The sequence below is a fragment of the Esox lucius genome, chromosome 15 (assembly GCF_011004845.1).
Source record: "Esox lucius isolate fEsoLuc1 chromosome 15, fEsoLuc1.pri, whole genome shotgun sequence".
NCBI lineage: Eukaryota > Metazoa > Chordata > Actinopteri > Esociformes > Esocidae > Esox > Esox lucius.
The window spans coordinates 16,981,984-16,994,060 of NC_047583.1; the positions used below are offsets into that span (position 1 = coordinate 16,981,984).

At 42.5% G+C, this 12,077-nt stretch overlaps 1 protein-coding gene across 2 annotated transcripts; it reads right to left on the bottom strand.

Moving 5' to 3' along the window:
- Positions 1–1,843: 1,843 nt before the first annotated feature.
- Positions 1,844–10,055, bottom strand: zfyve21 (zinc finger, FYVE domain containing 21). 2 transcript variants are annotated; one of them, XM_010878791.5, is made up of 8 exons: positions 9,826–10,055; positions 8,622–8,672; positions 4,597–4,765; positions 4,354–4,429; positions 4,122–4,213; positions 3,742–3,795; positions 3,143–3,273; positions 1,844–2,978 (listed from the first exon to the last, which is right to left on the bottom strand). In XM_010878791.5, the coding sequence occupies exons 1-8, from the start codon at positions 9,949–9,951 to the stop codon at positions 2,943–2,945; spliced, it is 735 nt and encodes a 244-aa protein (XP_010877093.1). In that variant the 5' UTR covers positions 9,952–10,055; the 3' UTR covers positions 1,844–2,942. The 2 variants fall into 2 exon arrangements, with proteins under 2 accessions (XP_010877093.1, XP_010877096.1); XM_010878794.5 differs by lacking the exon at positions 3,742–3,795 and having other exon boundaries at positions 9,826–10,045.
- Positions 10,056–12,077: the final 2,022 nt, after the last annotated feature.

Sequence of the window (12,077 nt, forward strand, 5' to 3'; positions counted from 1 at the left end):
CAATAAAGCATATCAGCCTATTCTGCCTTTAATGGGGAACAAGGGAAATCCAAACACTACAGATAAATGTCCACAATATCATGCATTTAGTTTCACACCTCTCCAGGTGACCTCAAGAAGGTGGGGCTGATGGCCCACACCTGGTGTTCCAGATCTTTAGAGAAGCAAATGTTACCCAAGAGTGTGTTGGAGACTTGGTAGGGCCAGACGCACCTCTTCATCGGATACCCTTCCACTCTTCATCAACAGACATTTCTCATTACACCACACATCCACAAACTTAAGTATAAGCTGTGTGTGGCCACACAGTCACGCGTGAACAAGGGAGTACAGGAGGGGGCAGAGTATGTAGCTCTGAGGGGCTCCAATGCTCAGTGTCAGTGCACAGGAGCTGAGGTTGACCATTCTCACCACCTGGGGTCTGCCTGTCAGGATGTCCAGAATCCAGTTTTCAAAGTGACTTTTTAAGACCCAGGGTCCAGAGCTTGGGAACGAGCTTAGCAGGCACAATAGTGTTGAATGCTGCGCTGTAGCCCATGAACAGCATCTTCATGCATGTGTTACCCTTTTCCAGGTGGGAGAGGGCAGTATGCGTTGTCAGGACGATGGCATCGCCATCGGCATCTGTTGGGGCGGTATGCAAATCGAATGGGGTCCAAGGTGTCAGGAAGGGTGGAGCAGACGTGGGTTCTGACCAGACGCTCGAAGCACTTCATGATGGTGGATGTCAGTGATACAGGGCGGTAGTCATTCAGGCAGGTGATGGGAGGTTTCTTTGGTACAGGGACAATTGTTGTATGCCTGAAGCAGGTGGGGACAGCTGACTGAGTCAGGGAGAGGTGAAATCCTCTGCTAGCTGGTCGGCGCACCCCGAGGACACCCCCTGGAATGCCATCTGGCCCTGGTGACTTCCCGAGGGTTCACTCTTTTAAGAGCTCTCCTCACATCAGCCGTGGTTAGTAGTCCAGCTCCTCCAGGATGGCACATCCATACGTGCAGTTGCAAGGTTTGCAGTTTCTCCCAGTACAGTTCAAGAGCATGGAGGAGATACCAGGAGTTGGGCCGTTACACGAGCAGAGTTGGACAGGGCCCTATAAAGAAATCCTCCCGACATCCTCTAATGGGACCTGTGCTCACAGCCCAGCACTGTGCAGCTTGACTGGCATTCACCAGAGAACATCAGAATTGGCAGGTCCGCCATCAGCACACCGTTCTCTTCACAGATGAGAGCAGGTTCACACTGAGCATTTAACAGACGTGAAAGAGTCTGGAGACATCATGGTGAAGGTTATGTTGCCTGCAACATCATCCAGCATCACCGGTTTGGCGATGGGTCAGTGATCGTCTGGGGAGTCATAACCTTGGGAGGGTTGCACAGATCCCCAGGTGCTAGCCGACCGTACCCTGACTGCGGTTAGGTGTTAGACCTGAATCCAGAGAACCTCTGCAATGTTATGTATCGGTGCATTCAATTCCACCAAGCAGTACCATAGACTGTGCAGGAGCTCACTGATGCCCTTATCCAGGTCTTTTAGGAGATCCCCCAGAAAACCAACCACCATCTCATCAGGAGCATGCCTAAACATTGTTGGGAGTTTATACAGGCATGTGGTGGCCATACACACTATTGAATCACATTATAAGTTATGATAAAATTCATGCAATTTGGAACAGCCTGTGATTTCAATTGTTTACTTTGGTGTTTGGTGTGAGTTTCAATACAGCTGTCAGTCGGTTGGTGATTTTGGTTTCCATTGACTGTTGTTACATCATTTTGTTCTCAACAAATTACACAATTTACAGTAACCATTTTCATCTTTAATATAAAGCCTTGAGAAATGTGTGAAAAGACAATTACAAACACTTTCATTTATTGAGTTAATGTTTTATACATGTGGATTGCTTGTTTATTTACATCAAATGAATAACTGTAACAGATTAACTATTAGGACAGTGATTATGAAAAGGTAGATCATAAAGCGCAGTGGTATTTCATAATTCAGTGTCATCTACTGCAAAAGGACCAATTTAAACTCAATGTAGTAGATGACAGAAAAATCGAGTCATTGCAAATGCCACCATATCATGCAGCAACAGAATAGCTATACCTTCAGGGCACTGAAACAGACCTGCAGATCAAACATTTTTGAACCATGTAGCAAGGATGTACTAGGTTTAATGAACTTCAACCAACTAAGGAATAGCAAACGTCCTAACAAAGAATAACCATAGTTATGCCATTTCTTGACACATAATGCATCACAAACACATCCAGCACGCCATTTTAACATGCTTCTTACCAATGAATACAATTGATTCAAGAATGTAGCCTACTTATATGAGTAATACACAAAAGGTAAAACCATGGACTATTACCCAACTTCTACATATGATTTAAAATTAAATACAGAAAAACAATTTTATTTGGTATGCGGAACATAATGAGTTGAGTTCAAGGCAACAAAAAAGAGTAACTGTTGCAATAAACATTATATTGTATCCTTACATTGAGGTCTAGTTTGTTGGGGTTGTGGCTGTGCAAAGCATGTATAGAAAAACCAACGCCATCCAAAATCAGAACAAATGTTTAAGTCATTTCGTAGTGCAAGAAAAAACAATGTATACAAGTGCTACAAAAACTATAGCACATACTTCAGCAGTAAAAAATACAAGTAATAACACTGAATTTTGTGTTAAAATAGGAATATTTAAAAGTGTATACAAAAATGTAATGTATGGGACTACATTTAACCACCTGAATACATATAGTTGGCGCAGTGAATAATTCACTAGAATCAGTTAACCTGGGGAATCCCTAAGGAAGAGCTAAGGATCCAAATCTGCCAACTCTTGAAGCCGAAAGCAACGTGAGACTTAAGGATAGGAAGGAAAACACTTGGTCTGTGCTATCTCTCTGACTCTCTAGGCATCTTAGCAAGGCATCACTGATCCCGAGCTTCATATAGCAGTTTGGCAGCCTGTGAGGAAACAAAGACGTACTGTATACAGGAACAACTATGGCGAAGTACAATTCTCCCACATATACTTTCACAACATACAACATACATTTCAGTAGTTTTTCTGAAGTCAAATACTATAAGAATCCTATTAAAACACTTGCCAGCCAGTTACTGTGGTGTACCTTGTGCATGGCAGCCAGCCATGAGGAGGCAGTTTTCTTGTCATCACCTGCCTCCATGCGTAGCTGCTGGGGGTCCAGTGAGCCCATTCGTTTGTAGTGGAGCAACATGCCACTGGCCCTGGAGTTACCACCTGGACACAAAACTCAACATTAGGCAAGGTTTAGTAAGCACACGCTCAACATCCATGGACTCTAAAGGATTTAGTGGGAAACTTTTAAACCAAAACAGTGGGTAAAAACAGTTAACCAAGTGAGGAACAGAAATACAAAAAAAAGCACACAATAAATGAATTAAATGACAGACATTCGGAACAACATACATTTGCTATGATGTATCCTAATTTACATGACCCCAGTTGAGCGGAAAGAGGGGTAATGAGACTCAAGTCTGGATGGGTCATCATACACTCTCCCCATGTCGGCATGCATGTGAAGATTTTAAGGATGTCACTTTTGTTCTGCCACTAACATCGAATGCATCTACAAAGATGACAAATGCATCCTTGCCAAAAGCCCAGCCACAAACTCTGCAAGCAAATGAACTGAACATTAGCAGGAATAACAGGAAGTTGGGGGCGAGGGAGTATAACAGCGCTAACCTTCAGAGATATACTGACTGTCCAGTAGACTGGTGTAAGATTGAATGTCATTCTCTAAGGCCAAAGGAAGCAAGAAGGGCCAAGCCGCCCAGGCAGAGCGAGAGAGGAAGAGAGTGTTAATATTAAGCAGAGGAAATAGACAGGCACCAAAACCAAATCATGGTACTTACCATGCTGTTAGATCCATTAGAGGGTTACAAATCAGTACAATGAAGATAAACAAGCCATCCAAATTTTACTGAGGATTTATAATTACACTTCCAGTCATACAGAGATCAAAGTGACTTCCAGCATCCACAGGAAGATAGAAGTTCTTTAGATCAGAAACATTTTCAAAAACTGCATTGTATTACTGGTTTATTGTCCATACACAGCCTTACCTTCAGGAGCGGACCCGTCAGTCAAAACCTGCATACTTGAGATCCGAGTAAGCTCAACCTCGAAATGGCTCTCCCCATCTAAGAACAGGTACCTGAAAGAGAGTGAAATAAGTTAGATAAACAGTCTTTTATTCAGAAAATGTACAAAGGCACATCCTTTCAGTATGATCCTAAAATAAATCCAAGTCACTTTCCCTCTGTGTCTTTGTGAAAGGTAAAACACTCACGATACCTGTGGTTGTTGGAGAGACGACAGATCATGGTCTCAGACTTCTCTGAGGTGCCTGAGGTGACAATAAATGTACCACCTGAGTATGACAAAGTAATGTTAACAATTAGTCAAATCAGAAAGATTCGAGGGGTTCGAGCAGAGCAGGCATCACATCAGGTCTATATTAGTTCACTAATTGCATACAGGTGTTAACATGAACAGGCCCGAGCATCAGGGTGTCATCCTTACACAATTGTAACTGACCTCCCATGAGCACTTTGAGCTGTTTGTCATAGAACTCCACTTCCTTCTGGGAGATCCGGCTGCACTCTCCACACTGCCGGACCGGGTCAACAAAGCACATCCGGGGCAAGGCCACCTTTGTACTGCAGCATTTATCACAAAAACACCGGCCACATCTCCGGCAGTGGTGCTGAACATCAAGACAACATGGTAAGATAAGCAGAGGTAGTGATGAGGGTGAAGAAGTTAAACAGTCCCACCCACTGAAGACAAACTGTAAAAGTAAGTAAAGCAATGTTCAACAACAACACCACCATATTTGGCTTAAGTCAGGTAAAGCCTGGGGTAGGGCTGTCACAATTATGACATTTTAGTTGATGATTTGTTTCACAAAGAATTGCGATTAACGATTTAATTGTTTATACTGTATGCCACTATAAATCAGGGGCGACTGGTCTTTAGGGGCAGGTGGGGTACAGCCCCACCTGTTGTCAACAGAAAGAACTGCAACAAAAAAAAAAGATTACTTCCTATAATGTATTATTATCTATGAATATAGCATTTTCCTAAATTGCATATCATTTGTGTTCAGATTTTATTTCATGTGTGTTGGTCCCTGTCTTGCAGCTTCAGACTGCGTTCTGCCGATTCGAGTTCGCAGTAGTAGGCCATAGGCTAAGCATGAATGTGGGGCTAGCCCCTCTCTCACAATGCAATGTACATTGTACGTGTGAAAATATTAATACGCATTCTCAGAATGTTAGTGTGATCAATGTAGATCACACAAATTTGATGCCACAGTGTCATTTCGTATTTCAGACCTGATTGGCTGTCTGTCTGTCAGGCTCGAACATTAGTCGGCAAGAAGAGGAGGATAGATTGTCTTAGCTAGCTTGTTAGCTTCACATACGCTAGAGAACTTGAGAAAATGAATAAAGTGGATTTCATACTTGAGCCCTGGTTTGAAACCCTTAATTTGGAGGAGAAACTTGAAGTAAAGCGACTTGGTGCCCATCAGCCATGGGATATTGTCATCACTCAAACTGCTGGTAAAAGTAACCACGGGTTTAACGTGGAGTGGTTTTTGAAGAAAAAGTGGCTAACGGTTAGCATATAAAAGAAGGCACTCTTCTGTTTTCCATGTCTGCTATTTGGTGGAGATGGTACTTGGTCGGGGACAGGTTTGAAAACATCTTTCTGAGAGGATTGCAAAATAAGAGAGCAGCGGGAGTCATCTGGACAATGCTGTGAAATTGGGCTTAATTGGAAGGGTAAATGTCACAGCCCAAGTTGACAGTGCATACAGGCGCTCCATTGAGCAGCATAACAAACAGGAGGAAGAAAACAGGTACGTTCTCAGTCGGATCATAACATGTATTAAACTGTGGAAAATGTGAAACCACACTGCAGGGGCACGACGAGTCGGTAGACTCCCTGAATCCTGGAATATTCAGATGCATATTCGAGACTGTGTGAGAGCAATTCGAGACTTCAGAGGCAGTATGACGCTCAGCCCATCTTCAAAAGGGACATCTAGCACTGTACAAAACGAACTGTTAGACTGTATGTATGAAGTGTACAGGGAGGAGATAGCAAAGCAAGTGGACAAGACAATTTGTTGCCATACAGGCAGATGAGACAACTGATGTCTCCTCCTAAATCACAAATGGTGGTTGTGTTCCGATACATGTCGCCTGACAATACAGTGACAGAGAGGTTTTTGGAGTTTGTGGAAGTCAAAGATAAAACTGGACTCGGCCTCTCTAATAGCATCAAGGGTGTGCTGGAACCACTGAAGCTGGGAGAAAAGCTGATCGCTCAGACTTATGATGGTGCAGCTGTAATGAGTGGAAACGTCCGAGGGGTACAGATGCTAATGAAAGAGACATACCCGCATTCACAGTTTGTTCACTGCTATGCTCACCAGCTGAACCTGACCTTGCAGCAACTTTGTTCAGCAAGGATGAGCATCCTGAATGTGTTTTTTGCCACCTTTTTTTCTGGTGCTCCAAAACATGTTGCGGCACTTGTTGAGGCAACACAGAGACGCATTCCAAGGCCACCCGCTGTACGATGGAACTTTAAAAGTAGAACTGTCAATACAGTTTGCGAAAACCGCGCTGCACTGCTTCTTTGTATGGAGGACATACGCACACAACCAGGATGGGATGATCCGGGACCGAGCTTTTCTACAGCTCGCTGGATTTTTTTTTTCTTCCTTATGCCAGAAGCTGATGTGTTATACAACACTCTGCAAAAACAGAGCATCGATGCATCTGGGATTAGCAGTGTGCTCACCCGTTTCAAAGAGAATGTCCAGAATATGCGGAAGCAAACTCATGAACGGGCTGCCACCGTTCACGATGGAACAGATGAGTAACCGACACAGCACTGGTGACGAAGGAGGCATCTCCCAGGTGGAGCAGAGGTTTTCACAAAGTGACCACCTGATTGCTGCCAAGCTTGTTGACAACTCACTCTTCCCACAATTTGTCCTGTCATTCCCTAAATCTGAGCTTGACTGTGCGGTGAAACTATGGCCTTTAGGAAATGAGGAAAAGTATAAGTCTGAGCTGACCACTCTGTAACGCCACACTGAGCTTCACACTGTTAAGACGGCCATGTCTCTGTTAAGATCCATCCATGAGAACAACCTAGAGGAGGCCGTCACTTTACCCTCTTCAAGTTTTCCACCTTGAAGAGGGTAAAAACCTTCATTCTCAATACCAGGGGACAGCCGCGACTCAACGCACTGGCCATGTTGTCCATTGAAAGCCAGCTGATTCGGCAGCTACATTACTTCATTCATCGAAAAGTTTGCCCAGGGGAAGAACTGCCGTGCCACCTTTCTCTTCAAGTGAGCTCTCAGCCTTGGTGAGTGAAAGCATATTTTATCATCCTGCCTCTGTGGTAATATTTTTGTGCTGGATCAATTGATATAGATCATGGTGAGTGTCAGTGTGTCCATGCTTGTCTATAAAATGGATCTGTATCCCTAAAGTTGTCTTTCCGCTTCCTTGTGCCCTTCAGTGGTGTTGAGCTCATTGTTCGCGTATGGCCCTGTAGGCACATTGGTCCTGAGCTTGGTTGCATTCCTAATTTAGGTTTATAAATGTGACACTGGTAATTTTACGTGTGAGAGAGAGAAGGAGAACAATTACACAAAAAGTTCTCCCTCTCTCCCCTCCAGTGTGTGTAGAAGCAAGCTGCTCTGTCATTAAGTGTTTTGTGGAGCCATGCTGTTTGTTGATGTGTTAAATAAACATCAGTAGCAAGAGGGAGTTTTGTAGCTTTACTGGTATGTATCCAATATTTTGAAATGGTTTGTACACCACCAAGTTTTTACATATAAAAACGCCACTGACTATTATAGTGCAAGCCAGATAACATTGTAGGCCTAAAAATACACGATGTATCCGGAGATGGTTCTTGAGTTGTGGTATTTTCGCGTTTGAGTTCCACCTTTCTGGTCCAAATCTGGCAGTTCGCCTCTACATTATTTGGCTAACCTCGTTAATTTAGCTTAAAACCAAAATGCGCCCAGGGCGGTGCAGTTGTGTTCGGATTTGGAACTACACGTTTGAGTGTTTTGTCGATCGGAGTTGATGCAACAAACGAGACTGAAACCCGTTTGTCTCCTGAAAAATAATGTTGCGAAATTACAACGTTTCACTGGTGCAAAACAACTCTAAACTAGGTTTTAAAATACTGAAAATAAAAAACTAATATGTTTCGGTAAATGATCTAACTTTCCACAGAACTGTCAAATGCTCTTCTGCATCCATGCGCTGGACATCGTAACTGACGAAAACGGACATAATTAGCATGGTATTTGAGGCATTTCTAACATTTACGTAAAAATCCATTATTCAGATTAGAAACATTATTTTGGAATAAACATTTTGTGCAATAAGAGTGTCATACAATAATTGCAATTTGGCCCAAATAATCGCGATCATGCAATTATGTAATAATTGCGACAGCCCTAGTCTAGGGCCTATACGATTTTCTGATGTATTAGGGGACCATAGTAAAGAAAATCAAACCTTTCTTGTAAGGAAGTCAAATTTCTTGTTACACTGCATACAGCTAGGACACTGAAACAGGAACAGGATATTAGCAAATATCTGAACTAGGTTCATTCAAGTTCAAATGTGGACAAACAAAATCTGAGTCACAGTTTAAATGGATTATAGAACTTAGACATCCCCCTTCCAACCGATCACCACAGACCTCAGGTTTACCAAAACATTAGCCCAAACTAACACAGACAGTTTCAATACCACCACATGTATACTGTAAGCTTTGAAAAACATATGGGCCAACACACAGCAACATGTGCTGGGTGGAATTATTGGAAAGCCTGTCACAGTTCCTATGGGTTACCTTATGAGCTTCATAGAGCAACAGTAACCCATCCCCCACATTATATTTCGCTCGCTCTCACACAAACGCACACACCCTATTGTTCTCTTTGTCATCATGCTCATACAGTCCACACTGTCTTATAACCCCCCCACTTAACACAGAAGAGCAGCATCACTAACAACGCTTCCCAAAGTGGAACAACGTCATGATGCATCCAGACCAGTGGCATGTGTAGTCTAACGTTTCATGTCAGAGTATGCAAGAAAATGCGCTTTCAAACTGGCGGTCATAGGAACAGCAAATACTTGCTAGGCCAGTGACAGCTTTTATTTTGGCAAAAATGTTACTCCTACGCAATGTAACTAGCCACTAGCATTGGGGAGTTAGCAACAGGCAGCACATCATTTTTACACTAGCAAATTGCAAACCATAACTACAATAGGCAAACTTGTGTAGTTATTTGTGCTAGATGCCAAATAATAAGACAACTGGCATGCAATTAAGCAGGTAAAACGTAACGTTTGTCTGCTATTTAACTAGCGACTGGCTAGCAGTAACAAGAACAAGTATGTAACGCGGACAGCACTGGAGCCAATGCATCGTTCATGAGAAGTTGGACCTCAGAAATCCTCGACAGCTGACTTCATGGCATTCACGGTGAACACCAGGTGGGAGAAGGGACTAGTTAAGACATTCCAGTTTGAACGGTAAATAAACACGAAATTCCAAGTCGGACAACGTCGGTACACGTGTTTTGCCTTATAAAGATCACTGACGTAACGACATGACCTCCTTTTTTCCGAATTCCCAGTTGTCATTAAAACACCCCTAGTCCAATTGGCTTTAGCATCTTTTTAGTTGTCCTCCTAAATATTAACTTACCTCTTTGTCCGGGACCCACTGAGGTTCACATAACGAAAAAGGGCTGTTGAACGCTCCATTCTCCGGGACCATTCGAAGTCCACTAGGACTCCGGACTAATTTTTTGCCGTCAGGCACTGAAGACATTTTTCCACAACCTCACTTGTTTGCCCATACTCCAAAAATACGCCTATCAAATTGATTGACATAGCTGCGTCCAATAGAAATGCTTGTATATCATTGTTGTCATGTGATGAACTGAAGAAGTGTAACAACAACGTAGCAGGCGTTAAAAGAAACAAATGAGGCGTTCCCCGCATCCATGAGCTTGTTTAGAAAGTATTTATCCTACAGAGTTCTGTGTGTCAAATCTGAGTGCTTGCTGTCAAAACCTTTACGCTGTATCTATGGAAGTTCCTCAACTTGCAATTTTTGTGTCGACTCTATTCTTTTTGTATATTAATGTCGCACTAAAGTTGGTGAATTGTAACTCCCTCATTCACATTTATGCCAATTGACAACACTATCCTGTAATATATTAAACACTGTGCTTAGTACAATATAGATTTACCACCATTCAACTTGCCTTATTTGACTTCCACTTACTCCTCAAAACCAAAAAGTATGTATGTAAGGCTTATGTCAACACTTACATACTGTAAATGTTTGGTGTATGGCAGGACTTCTCGCTCTCATTACGTATTTCATCCACCTTCAGAATGAAGTTAAAGCAAAATTTAATTGTTTCAGTAAGGTATCCTTTACACATGCTGCCAAGTATAAAAATGAATATTCTGCCAATCCTGGGTAACGGAAATGTAGTTCACAAGTTAAGTAAATTAATCCAGTCCTCCATGAATTAAATGTGATTTAAAGCACTGTCATAATTATGTTTTTGTTTCAATTTTAGACTGTTATTTTAGGCCAAAAGTTTTACTTAGATGTTAGATGTTCTCCATTTTTAAGGTGTGGTTGAAGCACTCCACCCCTCTGTTAACCTGATGGTTGTAGTATACCGTACAGATGCACCTGATAGCATTGTTTTCCAGCTTAAAAAGGACAGTTTGCAGTAGTGGAGCTGGGACACGTCATATGTAGTGATGACCTTTGATTGACCCTGACGAGAAAAGATGATGACCCAAGAGGTGAATGTGCCTGTGGTAAGGACCTCAAACCACTTTAAATGTCAGTTTACTCACTGGCACATTTGTGCTTGGAGGACAGTGCAAGCGACCACATCCTAATCATTTTATGGAGTCTTTCTAAGGCCAATCAGTATGATGGTGTTCATTTTAGTCACTGCTTAATTTGTACCAAACGCAACCCATGGTGTTTTTCTCTGTGCAGTTTCCCCCTCCTTCACATGCATGCCCAAAAGCTTTTCTGGGTTTGGAATCCTTGAAATCTCTGCAGTCAAAACACTACAATAGTCACAAGGCTGTTTACAAGCATTACTGCAGTTGGTGCAAATGTAACTCAAAGTCTGTTAAAAAAATCTATTTTTATATAAACTAGGGAGGTCCACTGGTCTAAACCGTTGCCTTTAATGCACATCTATTCAAATCTGTCCCACTTTTCTTTCAGCATTAACGTTCCTTTATTTCCCCCCACTTTTCCTGTCCAATATTATTATTTTTATATATATCGCTATTTATAGTGCCTTTGGAAAGTACCTCAGAGATTGTGGAGGCATTTATCTTGAAGTTTTTTTTTTTTAATGAAACACTGAAAACTCCTATGAGCACAGTGGGCTCCATCATTTTAAAATGGAAGATGTTTATAAACCAAGAATTTCTAGAACTGCCCATACAGCCAAATTAATTGAGAAAGAAAGAAGGCTTTCGTCAGGGTGGTGACCAAGAACCCAAAGGCCACTCTAACGGAGCTTCAGAGTTTGTATGTAGAGATGGAAGATCCTGCAAGAAAGGAGAAACACCTTAGCAGGCCTTTGTGGTAGAGTGGCTAGACTTGAGTAAGACTGTTGAGAACATCAGAAAAATATGATCTGATACAGTACGTCATCATTTGGCTAAAACCCTCCCTACGGTGAAGCATTGTGGTGAGTCCTTGAAGAAAACTGATCCAGTGCGTAGAGAACCTCAGAGTGGGTTCAGAGATTTATCTTTCAGCACGACATCCCAAATCACACAGCCAAGACGCAACTGAACATCTGTGGGGAGACCTGGAGATTACTGTGATCACTGACGTTCCACATCTAGTCTGACAGTGTTGAGAGGATCTACAAGGCGGCATGGGAGAAACTGCCTGAATCC

Bases quoted from the DNA above. Each gene is read 5' to 3' on its own strand.
- zfyve21 (XM_010878791.5), bottom strand. From the start codon at position 9,951: ATGTCTTCAGTGCCTGACGGCAAAAAATTAGTCCGGAGTCCTAGTGGA. The intron at 8,673-9,825 runs GTAAGTTAATAT...TTCCTGTTTCAG, and splicing joins AGTGGGTCCCGGACAAAGAG to TGTCCTAGCTGTATGCAGTG. The intron at 2,979-3,142 runs GTACACCACAGT...GTTTCCTCACAG, and splicing joins GGCTGGCTGCCATGCACAAG to GCTGCCAAACTGCTATATGA.